Source organism: Gossypium arboreum, chromosome 9 (assembly GCF_025698485.1).
Source record: "Gossypium arboreum isolate Shixiya-1 chromosome 9, ASM2569848v2, whole genome shotgun sequence".
NCBI lineage: Eukaryota > Viridiplantae > Streptophyta > Magnoliopsida > Malvales > Malvaceae > Gossypium > Gossypium arboreum.
In genome coordinates this window covers 79,287,368-79,311,526 of record NC_069078.1, presented here as the reverse complement: position 1 = coordinate 79,311,526, position 24,159 = coordinate 79,287,368, and the positions used below count along the sequence as shown (strand labels likewise).

Sequence of the window (24,159 nt, the reverse complement as noted above, 5' to 3'; positions counted from 1 at the left end):
TTTAACCTCCATACACCCTAAATCATTTGATTATGACTCACAACTATATAATCAATTATACTCATTTCTCAACATAGATCACAACTTAAACCATAACCAACAGTTAAACTTAACCACATCAACTAATATTATAGGCTCTTTTAAGCCAAAGCACACCAAAAACTATAATGAGCATAAGGCCAAACTGGGGACACTTAATACATGCCATTTCAACAATCCAAAGTAAAGTACTAAAAGTAATAATTACAACAGGCTAAGGAGTGACTTGATGAATGAGAGATCTAATACCGCATTTACGATCATTTTATGAATCGCGTTAGGGAAAATAAAGTACCACATGCTAAGCAATTGAAATGCTGAGTAGTGCTCTAAACTAAATAAAATTAAATTTCTTCCTTTACCATTTGATAGTTTTTAAAAGTTAAGCATCATAGATGTGTCGTTTAACCATCCTATACCAAATTACTCACTGTTAAGTATGACTCCTATTTCAGTCAAATTTGAGAAATAATCTTCTAGTTAAACTCTGTTTATTTGTTTCAATCAAACACGGATTAGTTTAGATTATTTTATTATTATTTGACCTATGAATTTAGCCTATAAATAGGCTCTTTTACAACCTTAGAAATAACACCTATTAGAGATTAGAACTCATAACACATTTAGAGAATTTTGTGTTTATGTTTTGAGAGTTCTTTGTTTTCGAGTTTTCGGGGTTTAGTTTTTTATCTCCATCTTTTGTACTCTTTATTCTTTTTCCATTATAGTAAAATTATCTTTGCCTATAGTTTTTTATCCTCTTTAGAAGAGTTTTTTCACGTTAAATTTGTGTGTTCAATTTCTCAATTTATTCTACTATTTTTTTTAATTGTTGCTTAATCGGGTCGATCCTAACAAGTGGTATCAGAGCTAGTTCAATTTTCATAGATCAGCCTATTTAAAGAAGGCAGTAACAAGGTTTGAAACTGAGAAGTTCAATGGTAAGACAAATTTCAATCTATGACAAGTTCGAATGATGGTAATTCTAGTTCAAACTGGCTTGAAAAAGGTTGTTACTGGGAAAAAACTTGAGAATCTAAATCAAACAGAATGAGAAGAGCTTGATGAAAAGGCTTTGTTTGCAATCCAGTTGTGCCTCGCAGATACGGTATTGTAAGAGGTATTGATGGAGAAAACCTCATCCGCCTTATGGAAAAGGTTAGAAACTCTTTATGCGACTAAGTCTCTGACTAACCATTTAGTGTTAAAACAACGTCTATTTACGTTTCACATGAACGAATGTGAGCTTCTTAGAGATCACATCATCAGTCAATTCATTACTCTTTTAAATGATTTAAAGAATGTTGAGGTTCATATTTACGATGACGATCAGGCTATGCTATTATTGTGCTCTTTACCCCCTTCATACAAGTCTTTCAGGGAGACCCTGATTTATGGCAGAGACAAACTCTCGTTCGAAGATGTGAAGGGTCATTTGTTGAGTAGAGACAAACTCGACAATGAGTTTGGTTTGGATAGCAAGGCAGATAAGCAAACTTCCGTTTTGGTAGCATCAAAGAAACGAGACAAAATGTGTCGCTATTGTAAAAAGTTAGGTCACATCAAAGCAGATTGTTATAAATTGCAAAATAAAAGAGCTGCTGAGAGCAACGAGGAAGATGTAGCTGGTGCTAATTTGGTCGATGAAAGCGGTGATGATTTCTTGTTAGTGTCAACGAGCGATAACTCCAAGCTCATGCTCGAATGGATCCTAGATTCAGTATGTTCTTTTCACATGTGTCCCAATAGAGAATGGTTCTCCACATACAGTTCCGTTGAAGGTGGAGTTGTGCGCCTGAGAAATGATTCATCTAGTAAGGTAATTGGTATTGGTACTGTTAAAATTAGAATACACGATGAGACGATTAGGACACTCTCAGATGTCAAGTATGTACCTGATTTACGAAAGAATCTCATCTCATTGAGTATTTTGGACTTGAAAGGATGCAGAATCAACACCGAGTCAAGCGACATTAAAATATCTCGTGGAGCTCTCGTTTTGTTAAAAGGTAAAAGAACTGGCAGTCTTTATATTCTGGAAGGTTCTACAATGACCGGTGAAATCGAACGTCTCTCATCCGTTATAGAGTCGAAGTCAATTCGTTTGGAGCGAAGGCAACTTGATCATAGGAGGGAAAAAGGTATGATCGTTTCGTTGAAGAGAGGTTCTTTTTTGGATGCAGGTTTTGAAAAGTTAGGGCACTGTGTTCATGAAAATCAAACCTGAGTTAGTTTTGATTTGACAGTGTACAAGTCGAAGGCTAGAAGTCTTCTAGTTTCTAAGCACAGATTTGACTCAATTAATTCCCTGCATGGTTCAAGATAGGCTTGTGGAAGGCTTTGACAAAGAAAGTGTTGTGGAAATATGAGTCAAGGTGGAGATTTGATAAGTATGGCTCCTATTTCAGTCAAATTTGAGAAATAATCTTTCAGTTAAACTCTGTTTATTTGTTTCAATCAAACAATGATTAGTTTAGATTATTTTATTCTTATTTGACCTATGAATTTAGCCTATAAATAGGCTCTTTTACAACATTAGAAATAGCACCCATTAGAGATTAGAACTCATAACACATTTAAGGAATTTTGTGTTTACGTTTTGAGGGTTTAGTTTTTTATCTCCACCTTTTGTACTCTTTCTTTTTTTGCCATTATAGTAAAATTATCTTTGCCCGTGATTTTTTATCCTCTTTGGAGAGGATTTTCCACGTTAAATTTGTTCGTTCAATTTCTCAATTTATTCTGCTATTTTTTTACTTGTTGCTTAATCGGGTCGATCCTATCACTCACTATTTGAATTCATTGATTAAGCTTACCGAATATTGCAATCAAATTTCATTCATTATCCCAATTTCAACATTATTCATAATCAAATACTTATCAGTTTACTTAACTTCCATATCAAGATATTCTTAATTACTAGCATTAATTAACTTAATCAAGATCTTACTCGCATAGCCAATCTTATTACCAATTGATTCATTACTAATAAATGCTATTTTAGACCAAAATATTTCACTTGCCCTCTTTCTTATGAATCATATTTAACAAGCTTTAATTACAAAAGTATCTATTCTTACTTTTCCTTACCAAGTCAACATTTAGCTATTGAGTTAGATTTCTCATTTTCTTACTTTTAGTTGTGTCGGTAGAGAGAGATAATATGCTTTGTACAAGCAAAATGCAGATTGATTAGCACTTTGGTTCGCTTCTTCCCCTACAGTCCAAAGCATCGGTAGTCAATACAAGAGACGACTATTAAAGTATGTTTTTTGAAGAGTTGACGTATAATATAATTGGTTAAAAATAGAAACAAATGATAAAAGAGATGCTGGAAATTTGATTTTAGGATATGTTTTTGAGATTTAAATCAACGGGGGGGGAAAGATATTTTAAAGGTTTACCTCACGTCAACGGCAATGGAGTTCGACGGGATATAGGTATGTATGTACGTATTCAATGGAATGATCACAAAAGTTGGTATTTAAAGACCACGTTGACTTGGATGACCATCGTAAGCATCACGGAAGCAAGAATTTTCTTGGCTCCTTCCTTTTTAAACGCTAAAATAAAACCAGCCCTCTTATTTTTAGTCCCCTCATTTTCAAACTACTCGTTCACACTTTACTGCTTATTTCTCTTCAAATAATTGGGTTATGTTCTCTTTTTTTCGTGATTTTCTTTTTAATAAATTTTGGTTGGTCATATGACTTGTTGCCTGAGCTGCCGTGTTAGGACTTCTTTTATAGAATTCAACACCGTTCTTTCATAAATTTCAAGCATTTTCCAGGTCTTTTTGGGGGCGTTGGAATAAAATAATGGGTTTTTCTTTAAATCCTTAAATTTCGATGCTTGTTCAAGTTCAATAGCGAATTTCCTGTCTTTCCAAACAAGACAATTGAAGGTGAGATTACAGTCTAATTTCATCAATTTTTGTCTTATTAATTATGTAGTCTTAATAATGGTCTGTTCCGAAATTAAGAAGCATCATTTCCGATTTTTTTTTCTTTTTGCTTTTATTTTTCTTGACTGTTGATTATGATCCATAGAGGTAGTTTTGTAGCTCATGTGATGATATCTCTAAAGCTTAGGAGGTGGGATTCCTTGGAATCATTAGAATTTATACCTTGTCTTTTCGTTCATAAAATTTAGAAACTTTCTTGCTTTTACTTGCCTTTTCAATATGTATTATGTGAATTTGCTTAATCTAATTAGCTATAAGCTCGTGCCTTTTTTAGCTGTTTGCCATGGATCTTTGACTGAAAATGTGAATTTGAGTTTTCCTTGGAATTTGTTATTCATGGTGTGTTCTTCATTTTATTGGCACGCCAGGCCATTAACTTTGGGTATAGTTTTTCGTCTGTCGACAAAAAACTTTCTTCTTATGATTAGCTCTTGACTTTGCAGGTTGTGTTGGTAATCTTTGATTTGCTTGATCATATCTATCTCTTTCCTGCATCCGGGTTCCCACTGTGGAATTTGTTGTGTTTAATCATTTGAGAGCTATGAAGTGTTTTACATTCCCCAATTGGTATAAAAAAGATGAACCAAAGACCCCCAGATCACTTTCAAATCGGTCTCTGAACTCCATGTGCGCTGATCGCGAAATAGCAAGGTCTGGATCTGAATTGAACTCTCAGAATGTCTCAGGTGTCAGCAGTGAGTCAATGGGGCGGTCCTATTTTCCTAGCATGTCTCAAAGACCTAGCAATCTCAGAGTGTTCACAGTTTCTGAGCTTAAATCTGCAACCAAGAACTTTAGCCGCTCTTTCATGCTCGGAGAGGGTGGATTTGGCTGTGTTTACAAGGGTTCTCTCAAGAGTCCTGAAGATCCGTCTGAAAAGATCGAAGTAGCAGTGAAACAGCTTGGTAAAAGGGGGTTGCAGGCAAGGCTTCTTAACTTACAACATATTGAAAGTTTCTCTTCTGGATTAATTTGCCTTCTAGTATTTATCTTTTGAAATTCCATAGGTACAATTGTTGATATTTTGAGTCGTTATAGTGGAGAGTTTGATGTCATATGCGTATTCATGTATCTCAGTTCTCTCGAAAACAGGTTCCATCCTGGTTTTTCTTTGTATTCTTTGTGACCTTCCTTGTTGAAAAGAGTCTGCCTGGTTTGTCTAGACCCCTTTGAACTCAATTTGATGGCCTGGAACATAACTATGTGATCAGTAATAACTTAGCCAAAATAAATTCTATAATAAATAAAAGGTAGAGCTGGATAGCCAAAATAAATTCTATAATAAGTAAAAGGTAGAGCTGGATTCTTCAACCACTGAATGAATTTGACTATCTACTAGTCAAAATTGATGCCTTAGTACGGTGCCTCATAAATTGTACTCAGAGATGAGGAAAAGTGTACATTTTTCCAGAAAATATCGATGCATTGGTGCTACTGCATGATGCATGCAAGATACTTACTGTAAAAATAAACTGCCTCTTGTGATTTTGGGCTGAGAGTTAATAACTTTTATAAACTTAACAATCCCACGTTTTTAATTAGCAGGGCCACAAGGAGTGGGTGACCGAAGTAAATGTCCTTGGTGTGGTTGAGCATGCGAATCTTGTGAAGCTAGTTGGTTACTGTGCTGAAGACGATGAAAGAGGAATCCAACGGCTTTTGATATATGAATATATGCCTAATAGAAGTGTGGAAAACCATTTATCTGTGCGGTCAGAAACAACTCTTTCCTGGGCAATGAGATTGAAAATAGCCCAAGATGCTGCTCGTGGGTTAGCATACCTACATGAAGGAATGGAGTTCCAGGTATAATGTTTTTAAGTTTCCATTATAGATATTACTGGTATTGCGTTGTACCTATTGCATTGAAAATAGTCTCTGGACTATATCATATGATACTAATATAGGTTTTCTGTATCAAATTTCACTACAGATCATCTTCAGGGATTTTAAATCATCAAATATCCTTCTAGATGAGCAATGGAATGCAAAGCTCTCTGACTTTGGATTAGCCAGGTTGGGCCCTTCAGAAGGATTAACTCATATCTCAACAGCGGTATGTTCAAGCAAATTGACCTACTTGAAGTGTATCCCTTTAGTCTCTGTTCATTTTGAGCACTCAAATTTTCTTATCATCTCTATGAGGTGTCTTAATGGTGTGAACCTCCAAAAGTTTCTAATTTTAATGAAGAAAATGTTCTTTAATAAGTTTAGATGATGTTGTATTTGCCTTAAGAGCATATCTGAAACAAATGGATGGTTTCATTCTTTTTAAGATAAAAGAAAGGTGCCCTTCGATAATGAAAACACAACCAGGTTAATTTCTAATTACATGAGGAGAAAATTGGTTTTTGTTTTTGGTTAGGTGTTAAATGTTCAGTTTATGTAGTCAAAATTGCTTGGTAGAATTATGGTAATATTTCAATATCTATTCATTAATCCTTACACGAATCAAACTGATGATCTTTGACAGGTTGTTGGGACAATGGGATATGCGGCTCCTGAATACATCCAGACTGGACGTTTAACATCCAAGATTGATGTGTGGAGCTATGGGGTCTTCCTCTATGAACTCATTACTGGCAGGCGCCCCTTTGACAAAAACCGTCCCAAGAATGAGCAAAGGCTATTGGAATGGGTAAAGCCATACCTATCTGATAGGAAATTCCAGTTGATATTGGACCCTAGACTGAAAGGGAAATACCAACTCAAGTCTGCTCAAAGGCTTGTGGTTGTGGCCAACCGATGCTTAGTCAGAAACCCAAAGTCACGCCCTAAGATGAGTGAGGTTTTAGAAATGGTGAATCGGATTGTGGAAGCATCATCAGCAGGACCCAGAACTCCTGAACCACCATTGAATGATGTCTCTCTGGAAACTGCTAGGGAAAGTAAAAGAAGGATTGTAGATTTAAGAAGTGGCGAAAAGTTTATTTGGTCATGGACTCCAAAGCTCATAAGAACATGCTAACAGCAGGTAATTTCAAGGTTTTAAGCAAACCAGGCCTAGAGCATTTTCAGTTTGTTAGATATAGAACTTTACTGGGCAACGCAATCAAACTTCATGTACAAATATATTTATGCATAAGCAATATTCTCTTCTTTGTTCATATGTATGCAAGTGCTCTCAGAATATAGATGTAAAAAACCTTCTTTGCAACTTCTTATAGGAACCCATTGAACATTATCGTTTTGGTATAAGTGGCTGGAAATGGTGCTCAAAGAAGTAGAATTTGAACCCAGATTTAGGTTTGTTAGTTCTAATCTCAACATCTGCAATCCATTCTCCGATTCTCGCACTGAGATCTCTTTTGTACCAAAAAGAAAGATCAGAATTTGGGTGTTGGGTCTGAATTCATATGGGTACTTAAGAGAAAACCCTTTTTTTTTTTTTTTTTCTCGGAAAGCTTAATAGCATGTAACAAGAAGCCTTGTAATTTGTTCACATCACTACCAGCCTCGTATTTGTTAACAACATTGTATCTTTTTCAAGAATCGGTGTTTCATATTTTATCCTGTAATATGCTCACTCCTTTTATTATTATTTTCAAAAGTTGATCAGCTTACTACAAAATAACATATGCTTCATGGTTTATATATATGATAAAAAAATTTGGATTTTTTGGTTTTTTTTTTTTTTTTCCTACTTTGTTGACACTGGACAGGATTCAGTTGTGCCCTTTCAGAACATGTTAAAGGCTCTCATATCATCCTTTAAAAAAATAGATTAATCTTTTTGTCCTTAATTCATGTTAAAAATGATAATGAGACAGACGACATCATCGTCATCATATAATAATAAAATAATAATAAATTGAGGCTATTTAAACATAATTTGATATTAATTAAAGATTTAAGGCACTTCACCTTAATTAAAATAGTAATATAGAAGTTCTTAAAAATAACATAAATTTGGAGTGTCAATAAATATCTACTGCCACTTGTTGTCCTGCCCTAGGACAACCATCAATTTCAACACCGAATTAAATATTTTAGTAGAAAATTAAATTATTAATTATATTATATATAGCTTTAGTGGCGGCAATATTTAATTTTATTCTTTTAAATAAATAAATAAATAAAGTACAATAATTTAAAATATAAATATGTTTAACTTTTTTCCTTTGCATATTTGACTCTATTTTCTAAAAACTTAATTCTTTTATTTTTAAATTTTCAAATTTAAATTCAATAGCTTTCTTTTTAAAAAAATTTATGTAATATTTTAAAATAAAAAATATTTATTTAATAGTCATGTAATAAAATAGAAAAAATGTGCAATGATTTTGAGTTTAGTAAGAATAATTCTAATGGTGTTATTAATTAAATTTATATTTTAAAGTATGAAAAATAAATAAATTCAGAGGAAATTCTAAATATATATAAAATGCAACTGTTAAAATAATTAAATTAAATTATCCATTAATCAAATGGTAAGGCGGTTGTGGGATTTTTTGGACCATTTTGGACGTTAAATTGATTTCAAATAAAAGGTCAGAAGTGTCATTTTCGAAGCACCTTAATCAGGATTCAGGACTAAAATCACACAATCGCAGCCGTAGATCAGGTAACAACCCCCATCTCAAACACTTAGATTTTGCATACTCAAATTTAAAAAAAAAATAAAAAAATAAAAATTACTAATTGATAAAAAGGCCGTCCGTCTGCAATCGGGTCGGATTGACGCGTGCTTGTCGTTTTAATTAACATCGGCGGGAAACAGTTTATTTATAAGTACGTGAAATAAGATTGCCATATTTGGTTTAATTCATTTTTTTTCCTGAGGTTTTCAAAAAAATTTCAAACGTTTTGATCGTTATCTTTTTTGTCACTTGTGTACTCCATTAATACAGCAACAGTTCATTGTTTTCTTTTCCTTCCTTGTTTTTTTCTCTTTAAACCAAGGTTTCAAGCTTTCTGGGTTTGGTGAGTGCTTATAGATTCCATTTTTGTGGCTCTTCTTTTGATTGAATTGGGACTTGGGAATGATCATATGTTTCTGGGTTTTCATTGGTACTGTTTTTTAGTGTTTCTGAATTCTGGGTGTTCTTTTTTCTTTTTTCATTTCTGAGATTGCTTAACGTTAAAGCTTGGATTTCGATGGAATCTTCGTATGCGTTTCTATGCTTGATTCGACATATAAGTTTTTTTTTTTTTTGAATTGATGTGTTGTATATTTTTTTTCCTGATTTCTGATTCCATGGTTATGTATTTTTTTTTTATTGCTAAGAAAATAATGTTGGAGAAATGCAAGTTATGTCTAGGCATGGACAAGAGAGATTTTTTAGAATTAGTAAAACTTTTAGCCATTAGATTTTCATTATTTTATTGGGAATGAAATTTCTAAGTGGAAAAGTATATTACAATAGAATGAGAATCTAGATCAAAGGGGTAAATAAAGAACTCGATTTTATCTAATTTGACTGTTTCCAATTAAGGGTTTTTTTGTTCTTTTTTGAACTTTTAGGATATATTAAAATTGATTCCTGAAGTAAATTTAGACGGCTAACGCGATCTTATTGTATGGTATGATGGAAATCCATTAAAACAAACCCTTTTTTTAATCTAATATTGGTTTTGGCTTTTGATAAAGTTGATTCCAATTTAGGGTTTAGGCTGAAAAGATAGTACTATCTTTTTTATTTTTCTTTTTGGGCTTCTTTTTAGACAAGATTACCTGGATTCTTAAGTCATAAGGAATGGTGCTAACTTTTGTAATGGTATATACAGGAACAAGTATCCTTAGATTGAAGAAAACAAACTGATAACCTCATAATTTGTTTATTTAGAGATTTTTAATTTCTTTTCCTACTAAATTTAATCAGTTGTTACTATATTTATTTTTTCTAAGGTTTTATTTTGATAAACTTCCACAAAGTAGCAGTAATAACAATAGTTCTGTGAAGAACTTGGTGCTGTATAAATAACTGATTTTGAAATAGCTATAATAACCTCAAACAATATATATATATAAATATCAACTTGATCATTTGCTCAATTTCAGTGAAGAATAAGTTGCTTTTGTCATTGTTTCCTAGGATTGTAATCTAACCTGCCATAATGAGTATATTTCTGGAGCATCTTATTTTGATTCTTGAAGTAGAGCCTTCGATTTTTTCAGGGTAATTCCAGTTTTATGAGTTGTTTCTTCATGCACGGTGTATGTAAGATGGATATCCAATTCGTTTTTCCGTGTGAACAAAAGTCTAACTGAGAATTGTTTGTTCAGGTGGTGATCAAGTAATCTTTTTCGGTGGAAAATTCACTTGAAGTTGATGACTATGTATCAGCAAGATTCAGATTTTGTGCATTGGGTTCTGGGTGGCGACCCTTTTTACCATTCTGTATATAATAATGACATGGTGCAGCAAGATGCTGGTGACATCTATCATCATACATACTATTTTAGAGGTCATAGTCATACTGATACACAAAGCAGCCAGATAGAGAATGATGAGGTCATTGCTCGTACCCTTCAGGAAGAATTCTCTCATCTTGCTGTGGCAGAAACTTCTGAATTTTCTCATGCTGGGGAAGAGCAATTGCAAGCATCCTGTGAACCTCATGATTGGCTTACTCCTTCAACAACAGACTACTGTTATTCAGGTGGCTGGAAAGTTTTCCCTGCATATTTATTTCTTTTATGGTATTTATCTGCTTATCATTGTTCAGAACGTATTTGCCACAATGTGCAGGCTATGAATATGGCCAGGATGAATCTGATGATTTGGTGCTACATAGTTCATGCTCTAGTTCTAGCCCCAGTGATTCAGAGGATTATTCTGGCTCATTGGAGCTGACTGAGGGTTATTTACTTGATGATGAAGTAGGCAAGAGGTTGAATCAAATGGTTCCTATTCCTGTAAGTTTACCTTAAAAGTGTCATAATTCTCTAATTTTTTTACTTTTATGTCCATACATGTGATGTTCTGATTTTGAGTTAAAATTGTTAAAAGAATTTAATTTCTATTGATGCATATGATCCTGCATCTCTGCCATTTTCTTCATAGTGTTTAAATCTGTTTGTTGCAGCATGTCCCTCGAATCAATGGCGAAATACCATCAATTGATGAAGCAATGTCTGATCATGAGAGGTTGTTAAGCAGGTATTATTTATACTGTTCTCTTTTTCATTTTTCATATCTTAGCATGTTGAGTTTGATGCTTTGAGCAACGTGAATAAGAAATGCATCATTTTTTCTTTCCATGAAAGGTGTTGTTGGCTGACTTGGTAATTTGGTTTTATCAGCTACTTAAGGTTAATGCTAGATATATTTCTTTGTCTATCCAGATTGCAGGTATATGGTTTCATGGAGCTCAAGGTTCAGGGAGATGGCAACTGTCAGGTGTGTTCTCTTGTTATGTTTTAGTTTGAATTGTGCATTCAGCTATAAAATTTATGGTCAATTATTTTGCTTTTCCAGTTCCGTGCACTGTCACATCAGTTATTTCATACACCTGATAATCACAAAATTGTGAGACGACAAATTGTGAATCAGGTTCGTTGTCCCGGAATAAATTACTGGCTTACACTCAACAATAAATTTGTTTATTAAGGTTTATGGTACATATCGGTCCTGCTGTAGCTAATTAATAGTTTCATGTTTTGCCACAGCTTAAATCTAACCCTGAAGCATATGAAGGATATGTCCCCATGGATTATACAGACTATTTGAAGAAGATGTCAAAGTAATATTTCTTGTTATTGATCTTTCAAGCTTTTGGGCAGAGAATAGCTATATTAATACTAATTATGAATGATTCCAGGAGTGGCGAGTGGGGTGATCATGTTACATTGCAGGCTGCTGCGGACAGGGTATGCGTTATAAAAGTAGCAAACAGATTCCTTTGAAAGAAGATGGTGTTGCGACTACCAATTAACCATATATTTATTTACAAATAACTGTTGCAATGGATATTCTCCTCTGCCCCCCCCCCCCCCCAAATTCCTTGATCTGGAGCAACCCTTAATAATTCTTTTTCTTTCTATTTGCTTTCAATCAAGTATCCATGCATTTTTAAATGTCTAATACCATCAAACTTTCTTTTACCTTTTTTTGGCAGTATGGTGTTAGAATTTTTGTCATTACATCTTTTAAGGACACTTGTTACATCGAGATTCTTCCTAACTTCCAAAAAATGAAAAGCGGTAAGATTTTCAGCCCTTACTTCTCTTGCAAGCCTACCTCTTAGTTTTTCCTTTTTCTCCTCTTGTTGAATTTTAGAATCGTCTAATTCTAATTCACTTTTGTCATCCAATTGGAGGTATTATTACTTTTGCATATATGTTAAACAAAAAGTCACTTGTAGAAATAACGACATCGATGATGAAGACCCCATTTTTTATGCTGGTATATTCTAACACTTGCGACTTCTTTATGTGTACTGATGCAGTTATTTTCTTGAGTTTTTGGGCCGAAGTTCACTACAACTCAATCTACTGCCAAGGAGGTGATTTATATTACATTTTCCTCTTTGTTTTACCATCCACACAAAGTTCATTTTTATTCAAATACATGTTGCCCCGATCCTTCAGTACTAGTGTGTTAACATTCCAACAATGTGGCCTGCATGAAAAAACTGACATATCAGTGTATGACTCTTTATATGCATACTGTTTCAAATACAGGTGAATGCTTAGCTTAGTTTCTTATGGAATGCCTATAACAAGAATCTTGATAGGACAATTTGGGAATCTAATGTTGTATTGAACTTAAAAAGGGATTTGCATGTTCCTAGTTTTAGTATCATTCTTCAAATATTGCTAAATCTTGGTTTCTGCGTGATTCTAGATCCTCCTTCATCCGAGGTTCCAAGGAAGAAAAGATGGTGGAATTTTGGGAACTAACACTGCAAAGATGAGCCAGGCTTCCAATAATTTCCTCCCTCTGACTTGCCATAAAATGTAATCATACTTGATAGTTGTATTGTAAGGAGAAACAATATGATATATTTTTTAATTCCCTTTGAATTTTATGAAATATTCACAGCTTAATTCTTTCATGCATGAAATAAATTGAAAGAAATCTGTTATACATACTTTGTTCTTTATTGATTCATTAAGAGTGGGTTTGTTTTACTGACAGTTCACTTTTTTGTATTTGTTTTGTAAAAATAGTTTATCAATGAAAAAGAAAAATGACAGCAAATTTGAAAAAATATATATTATAAAACTCTGAATTAAGTAGTTTTGAAATATATATTTATAAAATTTATTTAATTATAATATTTAAAATAATTGAAGTTAAAGTCTAAACATTTTAACTTCCACTAGAGAATATAAAATAAAGGGTAATGCTTCAATAATATTTTTTTGGCAAATTTAAATATATAATCCATAATACGTTTCATTTCATTAAAATAAACTTTCAAAAAGAAATTTAGAAAAATTAACAATTACCAAAAAATATATGTTTTCCAAAATAAAAATAGATACAAAAACAATTTCATATAATCAACCTCTCTCGTTATACCATCCCTATAATAAAGGATTATTTTACACTTCTAACAATATTTGAGATTCATATCATATTTTTTTTAATTTTCAAATTAAAAGATTATAATATATTCATAATATTAATTAATAAAATTTAAATCATATATTTAATAAAAATTACAAATATAATTCATTTTATTAAAGATTATTTTCATTCAATAAAATATAACTAATACACTTTTTATATAAAATATAAACATTTTATTGAAATAAAATTTTAATTTATTTCACTAGGAATAGAAATAATTTTATTAAAATTTGATATAAGAGGTTGTAATAGAGAATTAATTTGTAAATAACGTAACTCCAATCTATTATTATTTATTTTTGTACATGTAACTTAAAATTTAAGTTATAATTATTTTAATTTGATATTAATTTTTGTAATTAAGTCTTGGTTTAGTTGGTATTGGTATTATTGCTCGTAGAAGAGAATGTGGGTTGAGTGTGTTAAAATATATTTTTCTTTTACGGGTTAAAAGAGATTATGAAAAATTTTAAGTATTATATCAAAAATTAAAAATTAAAAATTGTGATATTACACAGGGAAATAAATCAAAGAAGCTTTCTGTTGAAAGATTATAAGAAATCGTGAATTCGTTAGTTAGGTTTATGGGTATTCATTATAGAAGGAGGTAGAAGTTTTCTTTAAGGCTTTTACTGAGTTTTTAATTCTTTCTAAATCGGTTTTTGTTCCCAAGACAACGAGATTGGTGAAATATGCCCAATAATGTTTTGATGCTTTCGACTTGTTTCCTTCTCTCAATAAAGTGGTAGTCAGTTAACTTTTTTTCGAAATGTTATTATGAATTTTTGAAAAAATCAATCAAACTTTTTACATTTAATTTAACCTTAAAATTAATTAAATAGGTTGTTTAATTAATATTGACCGTTACAACAATAACGTGATCATTATAACAATAATGTAGCGTGTTACTAATGTTATAGTGTCACGTCAATAAAAATTTTAAAAATTTAATTTTTAAAAATATAAAAATATTTAATTTTTATTAGAATGTTTGTTTTAAAGCTTAATTTCGTTTAAAAAATAAGATAAAAGATTAATATAAAGAACTAAATTAGTAAAAAGTTGTTATGTAAAGGAATATAACATAAAATATGATATAATGATGGCTAAAAGATCAACTTTTAATAAATAAAAAACTGATTTACTTTATTTCCTTTTGCTTAAGCCTAAAATACAATCCTTACCATATTGTTATAGGGAGGACTAATGTAAACCTCACTTTCCAATGTGGCGAAAGAAATCAAGTTTAACAAAATAAAAAGGAAAAAAAGTCCTCGACTTCTAAATTCAATAATAAAAAAAATTGTTCTTGTTTGAATCTTATCTTACATCTCATGAATTTAATCAATGGTGGGGCTCAGTTTCTCCATTTTCATCACTTTTTTTTTTTCAATTCACAGCCGCACTTTCTGGCAAACCAAACAGAATAAGAATAACAGTAAACCTTAAAAAAAAACTGGCAATACTTCATTTCCAATGCATTCCTCAGTAATTTACAACGATGAAACAAAGAAAGCATTTCCAATTTCTCAAAGGTCTAGCATCTATCATCTGATCAAATTCTAAAAATCTAAACTAAATATGCAAATACTACTCGACAATAAATATATTATTTTATATATGTGGCTGATGGCTGTACTTTGAGATCTCTACTCTTGATGCCTTTTCTCTTCCTCCTCTTCCTTTCCCACCTGCTGCTCTTCCTCCGCAGCCGCCGTCGGCTGCAAAAGCAACGCTGTAAACGGCATATGTTGATACCCATTTCTCCCTACAGTTGAATACTGAAACCCCATTGGCTGGCACAAGTCCAGCCGGCAACTCGGTGGCGGCGTTGTCACGGTATACATCCCCGCCACGACGCCGCTACCAATCCCTACTGGGTGCAGCTGACACGATTCCGTAGGCGAAGAAGTTGTAGTGAGCCCAGAGGCACAAGAGATTTCATGGGCGGCGGGGGTGGTGCCGGACCCAGTGGCAGCAATGATAGATGGCTCAGCTTGACGGAGCAGCCATTCAATGGTCTCACCGTCGGAGCGATGACCGAGTTCTCGAGTGAGTTGAAAGATCCGAGCTGCACAAAGAGCCGGCATCCGAACACGACGGCCACGGCCATTCACTTTGGTGTGACGATCTTTAGAAGTCAAAGGAATGGGTTTCCGGAGTTGGGCCTTGGGAGTAGACTCGCCGGCGAGTGAAGAGTTAAGGTTGGAGTTAGTGCGGTTGGAGGTGGCGGAAAATTTGTGGAACGCCATTTCAGAGCTCATAGCAAAGCTTAATAAAAGGTTTAGGTTTTTTATTAAAAAAGAATATAAAAAAGAGAGGGTGGAGGAGCGGCGTGGGATTGAGGCGACCCCACAAAGAGTAAAGGAGAGTCTCTTTTTAAAGGTGAGATGTGAGATTGATTAAAAGAGGGGAGGGGTGGGATTTGTCTTCACGTTAAGACTCCAGCTGATGTGTCGTTCTAGGGTTTCGTTGATCTTCCTGAAGTGATTCTTGGGTCGGGTCCTATTGTGGGGCCCACTTATTAGATGTTGTTTCGGTGGATCCCCCTTTCGGCACTTCTATTTGGGTTGATAGTATCTTTGCCCAAAATTTTGCCTCCGTTACAACTCTACAATAATTGCTTTTTCCTTTTTATTTATTTTAGATAAATTTATTTTTATTCGGTATTTTAAATAAAATGATAATATCGCACATTCAATATGTGGGTAACAATAATTATCTAATAAAATAATATTTTTTTAATAACAACTGAATTAAAATCTAATTAACTCCCCCAAAACTTTAAATATTAATATAGATATAAATTTTCATTCTTCAATAAGCAGTTTTCTTCTCTAAATTTGAGATATTTTACCTGGCGAAATATGTCTTTTTCATAGCATTTCCTTTCACTTCTTTAAGAGAAACAAGGAAAGTGTCATGTGAAAACATAAAGGTAATAATTTGCTTCGGTTATAGGGAATTTTTATTGAAATAATATCTGATTTTATTTGATCCTTAAGAGAATTTTTTCATGTGATACTCAAACGTAATTTCACACAAACTTCAACTAAAAAGGAAATGGAACAATGACTTTTGTGACAATGATATTAAAGCCAATTAGCAAACAATGATGATTTTATTGTTAAAAAATTGTGCGTTAGAAGAAAATAAAAAATTGATTTGAAGCCTGATTAAGATCTTAATTTTTTACAACAATAAAAATAAAACAGTGAAAATAACATTAATGAGTTTTAATATGTTTCTCATTACAAAATATATTATTTTGTATGTCACGAGTTACATTTTTTCATAATATTAAAATAAAAATCATTTGTACCACTAAATTGAAGCTTAAATGTCAAAAGTGCTTATCTTATACATGTGTACATAAAACTTAATAGGTCCACTCAATTCAATTACTTAAATTATAAAAGTTCTCTATTTTAATTTTTTTTATGACAAGTATATTGTATGTTCATTTCTAGAAGTGAATGAATCCTATTCCCTTTATTTGCAATGACATAAGGGAAAGATAATTTGTCTAAAATGTTGCCAATTATATTTATTTCTGAAAGTGAGGGATAAATGATTTGTTTTAATTAATCATTGTTTGGAATAGATGATATTTATATGATTTTACTTTTAAAAATCTTAAATACGTACAAAAGATCATGAAAAGTAATAAATTGGTTTAAGAATGTAAAAAAACCCTTAAATTAAAAAAAATAATAATTAAACTCCTCCTTTTTCTTGTTGCACTTAATTGAGTACTTGAACTTTCAATGTATCAAAAAGGCCTTCAAATTTTTTCAAAAAAAATCAATTAAGCCCCTGTTTTTTTTTTCACTCGATTCGTCTTGAACTTTCAAAATGCATCAAAAAGACCCACAAAAATTTTCAAAAAGCAATTAAGCCCTATTTTTATTAAAAATTAGAAAAAATTATAAATAATAATAAATTATTAAATTTTAATAAAAATAAAAATAAAATTTAAAATTTATTAAAATTAGAATTTTTTATAAAAATAAAAAATTATAAATTTTTAAAAATCATAAAAAATTAATGACTCATATTTTTTTCAATTAAAGTTATCACGTGTCGCAACACAACGTGACATGTGGTGAAAATGATAAAATAAAAAATAAAATCAATAAAACTTATAGAAAAATTATAAAATGCTTCTTTTGTACGATAATTTTATAAAAAATTTCTTAAATTTATATTTCTTTACATTTTGTATAATTTTCTTACAACTTTATAAAATTTTCTAATTTTATATTTATATATATTTTATATTTTTTTTGGTTTTTACAAAATTTAAAATTTTTATATTTTTAAAATTTTAATAAATTTTTATATTGAAATTTTTATTAAAAATTTAATAATATTTATAGCTTTTATTGATTTTATTTTTTATAATTTTTAATAAAAGCAAGTACTTAATTGTTTTTTTGAAAAAGTTTGAGGTCTTTTTGATGTATTTTGAAAGTTCAAGTACCTAATTGAGTGCAAAAAAAAAGTAGGGCTTAATTGCTTTTTCTAAAAAGTTTGAGGGCCTTTTGATGCATTTTGAAAGTTCAAGTACTCAATTGAGTGCAAAAAAAGTACTTAATTGCTTTTTTAAAAAGTTTAAGAGTATTTTAATATATTTTGAAAGTTTAAATACCCAAATAAGTGAAAAATTAAGTAGGATTTAATCTTTTTTTTTAAATTGAAAGCTTTTGTACATTTCCTAAATATTTATTATGATATTTGTAATTTATGATACATTTAAAACTTAACATCTTTTACTTATCTATATGATAAAAGATTATATGAATGTGGCTAAGTATAAAGAAATAAAATACCAATTAAATATTGGTAGACAAATTCCCCAATAAATGAAAAATAATTTATATTTTGACATGCCAGTTATTCATATTTATTTATTTAAAATAAATTTCACATAATTTATCTATTAGACTTTTATTACTGTTTTATTTATTATGATATTTTTAATTCGTTAATATTTTACTTATAATTAATGCTTTGTATTTATATTATCTGTTTATTTTATAAAATGAATATTGTCTAAAAATTATATATATATTTTTGAGTAAATGTACTTATGGACCCGAGTTAAACATTTTAAAAATAAATGTCATAATAACACTTATAACTATATACAAAATAAAAATGATGATAATAGAATGAGCAATTGTCATAATTTAATATTAACATCGTAATTCTACCTAAAGTGGAAGATTAATGAAAATAAATAAGAATATTTGAATAAATTTTTTCATTTTAAAATATATATATATTTATATTTTTCAAATGTTATATGTTTTTAATATGGTAACATTTTTTTATGGTGTATTTTATTTAGTTGAAGATTAAAATTACTTTAGTTTTTGGTTGGATCCAAAATCAATAGTAAAGATGTATATCTTGTAAATTGTGATATAACATATATTATACTTAAAAGAGAAAAAATATTTTCCTCATTTACTAACAAACAATGTAAATGCTAATAACATATCAGGCAGTGCAAAATTAATCGAAGGGATAAATTATTATAAGTGACGCATTACTTTCATCAAAATCACGAAAAAATTTATTAAGCTTCAAAGATACTTACTCAAAAAATAATTATTTTGAGACAAAAATAGTAAATTATTGAATATCTTCAAATTATACTATCCGTAATGGTTTTGGATCAATTAGTAATATTAGAAAAGTTTAGTTAATCCATGAATGGTGTCATAATGATTGGAAGATAAAATTTAGATACATTTTGCGACACGATAGCTGATTGTTTGGCGAATGTGACAATAGGAAGGCTAAATCAATTAACTCGCTTCGAAGATTCACCAAGATATGTTATACGATTACTTGAGGATGATGCTCATATTTCTTGACAGGAAGATTTCACTAGTTTTGCCCATTTCTAATTTCTAGGAGTGTTTTTATTCATTATAAAAAAAATATTTTTATAATAATTTATAGATATATTTTTGTTATAACTTTATAAAATATACAAATTATTTTTATAATATATATTTTTAAGATTTATAATATAATATCTTTTTGCTATAATAATCCTAAACACTTATATGTGTTTATACTTATAATATAACTTTTATAACTTGTATACAAATAATTTTTAAAATTAAAATTAAATATAATTATTAATATAATTACTCTAATAATTATTCAAATATGTTAACTTTGCATATCTTCAAATAATTACATTTAAAAGTAATTATCAAATAACTTCCCAAACACGGTGACTTAACATTGTGAACTATTGAGTAGTTAATATTTTTATATTATTTAAATAAAATCCCCACAAGTAAATGGCAGAGTTAAATGGGAAAAGTAAGGAAAAGAGAGGTGAGAGAAGTGGGCAATGTGACCCCATCCTATATTGGGTTGTTTGTAGTTTTGAATAAAACCGGAGGTGTGTGAGTTGTCTGACAGACTGCCACACAAATTTGACCAATCTCGGTATTTGCAACACTCATTTCCGCCATAATGCATGCCTTTGCCTCTCTCTGTCTTGTCGCTTCATCCATTCGTAATCATACTAAATTTCAGTTAAAATTGAATTAAAAGCACAATAGAGTTGGATATTGGGTTTGAGCAAAGCTATTATAACAAATGACTTAAAATTGGGCTTCTGAACAAAATGGAGCAAGGCCTAAACTTAGGTTGGAGGCCGACAAAAATATAAAAAAATATCCCAGGGGTCTCGCTTTCAAGCAAAAGGTAGCCCAACCATATCCATTTCTTTTGAGGGGGTGGAATGTAAATAAATAAGAGTATATATCTTTTCGCTGGCTCACTGCTCTGCTTCTTGTTCTTTATCTACAAAAAGAACACTAGGAAGGCATTCGAACATACAGAAACACACGTACCCCAGACAGAACAAGAAAACAAGTAGTGTATTAATTAACAGAAGCTGCATATTGTAGAGATAACACAATAGTTACTTGCCATCAATGGAAGCTGCAAGGAAATTTCTCTCTCTTCCTCCATCTTTTTCTACGAGAACCCAATTTAAGAATTCTGTCTCTTCATCACCATCTTCTTCAGGTAACATCCATATCTATTGTTTCTGAGTTCTAGTAAATTACCCACTTTTCTTTTTTTTCTATTTGTTTTGCGCCTCTGGTACTTGATATATATATATATATAACTTCATTGGGCTTTTCTTGTTGAAGCAATTTTGTTTGTGTTGTAATTGGTCTTGGAAATGGGTTATATAGTCACATCGTAGAACTGGGAAATTACTGTTACTTTTTTATTGTTCAATTTGCTTTTATGTTAAATACATAAATTCTCCCATTTTAGGCAGCTGTCTTGTAAATCGTTTATATATGCTTATTATAACTTCCAGGTTCCTGAGAAAGTTGTGCATCTATATGGAGATATTGATGGATGGATAGATAGATAGCAGAAGTGCCTATATCTATTTATGTATGACTGTGTGTTTTGCTCTCAATTTCCTGAGTTAATAATACTAAGTACTGAATGACAATGTATACACAATACAACTATGCAGTTTCAATGTTTCACGAGCAAGCGGCTGCTGCTGCTGCAACATCTATTCCGATTAATTCGGTAGCTAGGCATTTTCCTACATCAGTTCTCTCACAAGAGCAGCGCGATGACTGCAGACCTCTGCCTATCTTGCAATACTTTAAGGAAGATAAAGCATATCCAGTGAGACTCTTGTTTATCTATGCACAACATATATGTATTATGTAATTTGCACACTTGCCTTTTTAGTGTTTGTTTTTGGTCATTTTGTTGATATCCTTCCTCAAATATTTGCAAATCCTTGTTCAATCTTAGGGGCCAACAGACAAACAGCAGGTTGAGAATGGGACAACACTTCATGAAGAGAAGGCCTCCAACAACTTTGAACAGCAGATGCTCCAGTGGCCTGATTTAAGGCAATTGTAAATGAACTAAGCCTCATTGACTGCTTCCTGCATTAAATAGTTGCGACGGCAATCCTTTCCCTTGAATTGCATCCTCATGTACTGCCTTATTTTTTTCTTTCATTCAGATTGTCAGTCTTGGAATTAGGGGAAAATCCATCATCTTCCTTGTATATGCAGTCTGTTGCAGCTGATACTGAGGAGATTATGAATGTTGAACCAAGTACTATATTGGCCCTTGCTAAGAATGCTTTGTCAGCTTCTAAACAAGCTTTAGCATTAGCCGAGGACCTCAAATTAGACCTTGATGATTCAATTTCTAATAGGTTAGCTTCGATCTTGTCTTCCTGGTTGCACTAGTGTTCTAGACTAATTATACTCTTCAAAGACTGATAACTAATGCTATTGCAGTTTGGGGTCGGCTAATTCATTTACATTGCCAGTCGAGGAGGACGAAGCACCTACAGTTAGGTCAACAAGACGTTTAGAGAGACAGTCTAAACGAAGGAGGATACCATCTAAATTTATGATTTCTGAGACCTATAGTTCACGAAAGACAAATGTAAGAAAAAAGGCTAGTGGAAGTTATGATCCCAACGATCCCCTTAGATTGTTCTTAAGGGGTCCTGAGACAACACAACTCTTGACTGCTAAAGAAGAGTCCGAATTAATAGTTCAAGTTCAGGTGCCTTTCTCAATCCTGCCCTTTTTTTTCACTTAAGTCATGGAAAATAGAGAATATTTGGTTAATGAAAGGTCTTATTCACGATGCATGTAACATGTACAGGATTTGATGAGATTAGAGAAGCTGAAGAGTAAGCTTCAATCTCAGTTTGGGTGTGAACCGACCTTGGTTGAATGGGCTGAAGCCATTGGTCTTAGTTGTTCAGCCTTGCAGGCAGAAATCCACAATGGAAACAGAAGCCGGGAAAAATTGGTGTACGCGAACTTCCGTATGGTGGTTCATGTTGCTAAACAATATCAGGGCCGTGGTATGAACCTTCAGGATCTGCTGCAGGAGGGAAGTATGGGGCTTATTAAAAGTGTCGAGAAGTTCAAACCACAAGTTGGATGCCGATTTGCCACCTATTCTTACTGGTGGATACGGCAAACAATTACAAAGTCTATTGTGCAACATTCCAGAACCATTCGTTTGCCGGTAATTACAATTTCTTGTGTTTATGCTTGATATCATGTATGCTACCTTAACATGGTATTGTAGGTATATTGAAAGTTTATAGTTTTTTTGCTAACATAATAATAATGGATGAGACAATATCTCTTCAAGTTGCTGGAGATGATATGAGTTTATTATATGTTTAAGTCAGGCATATAACTTTTTATATATTTGAGAAGCATCATACCAGCAAAGAACCTACTTAATGTTTTCAGGAGAATGCATACAGCCTCTTGGGCAAAGTAGTGAAGGCAAAGAGATCATACATTCGAGAAGGAAATCATTGTCCTTCCAAAGAAGAACTAGCAACACGTGTTGGAATTACAGTTCAAAAGTTGGATAAGTTTCTGTTCACAACAAGGACGCCGCTTTCTATGCAACAACCTGTATGGACAGACCAGGATACCACCTTTCAGGTAATGCCTCGGTTTAAGCTTGGTCCCTGTGTGGATAGCATCTAGTTTCTTGATGATATGGATGGCAAAAGATAGGCCAATTTTCATGCAAAATGGTTGCAGAAATAGGTTTTTTTGAGGGAACAACACCAACTCATGTAGAAATTCTTAAAATTTCCTTAAAAATATGAAGCTAATTCTTTGTTCTTATCCTGAACTGCAGGAGGTAACACCAGACTCCGGTATTGAGATCCCAGATGTTAGTGTGGCAAAGCAACTAATGCGGCAGCACGTGCGCAACCTTCTACGTGTTCTCAGCCCAAAAGAAAGGAAGATAATCAAGCTACGGTTCGGTATTGAAGAAAGTAAAGAGAATTCTCTGTCTGAGATAGGAAACATATTTGGATTATCTAAGGAACGGGTGAGGCAGCTAGAGAGCCGGGCATTGTACAAGCTAAAGCAATGCCTAGTCAAACAAGGACTTGGTGCATATGCCGATTTGCTTGTTTAGGCGTAGAGACACAGACATATTCGTTAGATTTTACATGTAAATTCGAGGGCAAGAGTGAAAATCTGTTGTTAGCTAAAGAACGAGGCCTAAGCCTATGACCCTGATTGAAATGCTCCAACACTGTAATTTAACAATGCTTTTGTTTTGCTTTTTGTTTTTATATGATAGGGATAAATACTTTTATCAAATGTTTTTGGTGAATTTTGATTTCTTTTACTCAATTTGGATAGTTTTTTTTATATTACAAACCGAATCAAATCGAATTAAATCAAATAGAATTTTACTTTATATTTATTTAATTTTACAACTTAAAATTTTATAATATAAAAATAATTATTTAATATTTGAAATAGTAAAAATAAATTAAAATATGGTATAAAAATTATTTTTCAAAATATATTATTTAGGAGTTATTAATTATTTTTATTTACTTGAAAATTATTATTTTCAGAAATAATTATATAAATGATTTTAAAACATCATTAAATAATATTTAAAATCTACTAATTTTTTAAAATAAAATAAAAATAAACTTTGTATGAAAAACTAAGAATCAAATTGAAAAATTGATAATCAAACTATAGGTTCTTTTGGATCTTCGTTTAGCTCAAAGACAATAAAACCTATATAAAAAATTAT

The 24,159-nt window shown here is 31.7% G+C and overlaps 4 protein-coding genes across 13 annotated transcripts; 3 read left to right on the top strand and 1 right to left on the bottom strand.

Moving 5' to 3' along the window:
• Positions 1 to 3,144: 3,144 nt before the first annotated feature.
• On the top strand, positions 3,145 to 7,577 carry LOC108450111 (serine/threonine-protein kinase PCRK1-like). 5 transcript variants are annotated; one of them, XM_017747589.2, is made up of 6 exons: positions 3,523 to 3,943; positions 4,447 to 4,925; positions 5,549 to 5,809; positions 5,937 to 6,059; positions 6,477 to 6,977; positions 7,171 to 7,577. In XM_017747589.2, the coding sequence occupies exons 2-5, from the start codon at positions 4,545 to 4,547 to the stop codon at positions 6,969 to 6,971; spliced, it is 1,260 nt and encodes a 419-aa protein (XP_017603078.1). In that variant the 5' UTR covers positions 3,523 to 3,943; positions 4,447 to 4,544; the 3' UTR covers positions 6,972 to 6,977; positions 7,171 to 7,577. The 5 variants fall into 5 exon arrangements, with proteins under 5 accessions (XP_017603077.1, XP_017603078.1, XP_017603076.1 ...); XM_053018941.1 differs by lacking the exon at positions 3,523 to 3,943 and adding an exon at positions 3,960 to 4,133; XM_017747588.2 differs by lacking the exon at positions 3,523 to 3,943 and adding an exon at positions 3,145 to 3,479 and having other exon boundaries at positions 6,477 to 7,201.
• Positions 7,578 to 8,565: 988 nt separating this feature from the next.
• Positions 8,566 to 13,035, top strand: LOC108450747 (OVARIAN TUMOR DOMAIN-containing deubiquitinating enzyme 12). 4 transcript variants are annotated; one of them, XM_017748500.2, is made up of 11 exons: positions 8,566 to 8,734; positions 10,230 to 10,606; positions 10,696 to 10,862; positions 11,033 to 11,106; positions 11,292 to 11,346; positions 11,425 to 11,499; positions 11,616 to 11,689; positions 11,768 to 11,816; positions 12,065 to 12,149; positions 12,395 to 12,451; positions 12,793 to 13,035. In XM_017748500.2, exons 2-11 carry the CDS (start codon positions 10,276 to 10,278, stop codon positions 12,846 to 12,848), a joined length of 1,023 nt encoding a protein of 340 aa, XP_017603989.1. In that variant the 5' UTR covers positions 8,566 to 8,734; positions 10,230 to 10,275; the 3' UTR covers positions 12,849 to 13,035. The 4 variants fall into 4 exon arrangements, with proteins under 4 accessions (XP_017603989.1, XP_017603988.1, XP_052874898.1 ...); XM_017748499.2 differs by having other exon boundaries at positions 8,596 to 8,926; XM_053018938.1 differs by lacking the exon at positions 11,425 to 11,499 and having other exon boundaries at positions 8,596 to 8,734.
• A 1,934-nt stretch (positions 13,036 to 14,969) lies between these two features.
• On the bottom strand, positions 14,970 to 15,911 carry LOC108452022 (transcription factor TCP11). The gene has a single exon (XM_017749754.2). It carries the CDS (start codon positions 15,786 to 15,788, stop codon positions 15,174 to 15,176), a length of 615 nt encoding a protein of 204 aa, XP_017605243.1. The 5' UTR covers positions 15,789 to 15,911; the 3' UTR covers positions 14,970 to 15,173.
• A 4,368-nt stretch (positions 15,912 to 20,279) lies between these two features.
• Positions 20,280 to 23,708, top strand: LOC108450225 (RNA polymerase sigma factor sigF, chloroplastic-like). Of its 3 annotated transcripts, none has more exons than XM_017747748.2 (8): positions 20,280 to 20,586; positions 21,056 to 21,216; positions 21,349 to 21,455; positions 21,566 to 21,763; positions 21,849 to 22,122; positions 22,225 to 22,596; positions 22,830 to 23,030; positions 23,233 to 23,708. In XM_017747748.2, the coding sequence occupies exons 1-8, from the start codon at positions 20,493 to 20,495 to the stop codon at positions 23,518 to 23,520; spliced, it is 1,695 nt and encodes a 564-aa protein (XP_017603237.1). In that variant the 5' UTR covers positions 20,280 to 20,492; the 3' UTR covers positions 23,521 to 23,708. The 3 variants fall into 3 exon arrangements, with proteins under 3 accessions (XP_017603237.1, XP_052874689.1, XP_017603241.1); XM_053018729.1 differs by lacking the exon at positions 20,280 to 20,586 and adding an exon at positions 20,616 to 20,970; XM_017747752.2 differs by lacking the exon at positions 20,280 to 20,586 and having other exon boundaries at positions 21,151 to 21,257.
• The last annotated feature ends 451 nt before the right edge of the window (positions 23,709 to 24,159 follow it).

What these genes read in the sequence shown, in the direction of transcription:
- LOC108450111 (XM_017747589.2), top strand. Translation starts at nt 4,545, where the DNA reads ATGAAGTGTTTTACATTCCCCAATTGGTATAAAAAAGATGAACCAAAG. An exon ending in TTGGTAAAAGGGGGTTGCAG is followed by an intron (nt 4,926 to 5,548) that starts GCAAGGCTTCTT and finishes TTTAATTAGCAG; the next exon opens with GGCCACAAGGAGTGGGTGAC. An exon ending in ATGAAGGAATGGAGTTCCAG is followed by an intron (nt 5,810 to 5,936) that starts GTATAATGTTTT and finishes ATTTCACTACAG; the next exon opens with ATCATCTTCAGGGATTTTAA.
- LOC108450747 (XM_017748500.2), top strand. Translation starts at nt 10,276, where the DNA reads ATGACTATGTATCAGCAAGATTCAGATTTTGTGCATTGGGTTCTGGGT. An exon ending in AACAGACTACTGTTATTCAG is followed by an intron (nt 10,607 to 10,695) that starts GTGGCTGGAAAG and finishes CACAATGTGCAG; the next exon opens with GCTATGAATATGGCCAGGAT. An exon ending in TATTTGAAGAAGATGTCAAA is followed by an intron (nt 11,690 to 11,767) that starts GTAATATTTCTT and finishes GAATGATTCCAG; the next exon opens with GAGTGGCGAGTGGGGTGATC.
- LOC108452022 (XM_017749754.2), bottom strand. Translation starts at nt 15,788, where the DNA reads ATGAGCTCTGAAATGGCGTTCCACAAATTTTCCGCCACCTCCAACCGC.
- LOC108450225 (XM_017747748.2), top strand. Translation starts at nt 20,493, where the DNA reads ATGGAAGCTGCAAGGAAATTTCTCTCTCTTCCTCCATCTTTTTCTACG. An exon ending in TTCATCACCATCTTCTTCAG is followed by an intron (nt 20,587 to 21,055) that starts GTAACATCCATA and finishes ACAACTATGCAG; the next exon opens with TTTCAATGTTTCACGAGCAA. An exon ending in CCAGAACCATTCGTTTGCCG is followed by an intron (nt 22,597 to 22,829) that starts GTAATTACAATT and finishes TAATGTTTTCAG; the next exon opens with GAGAATGCATACAGCCTCTT.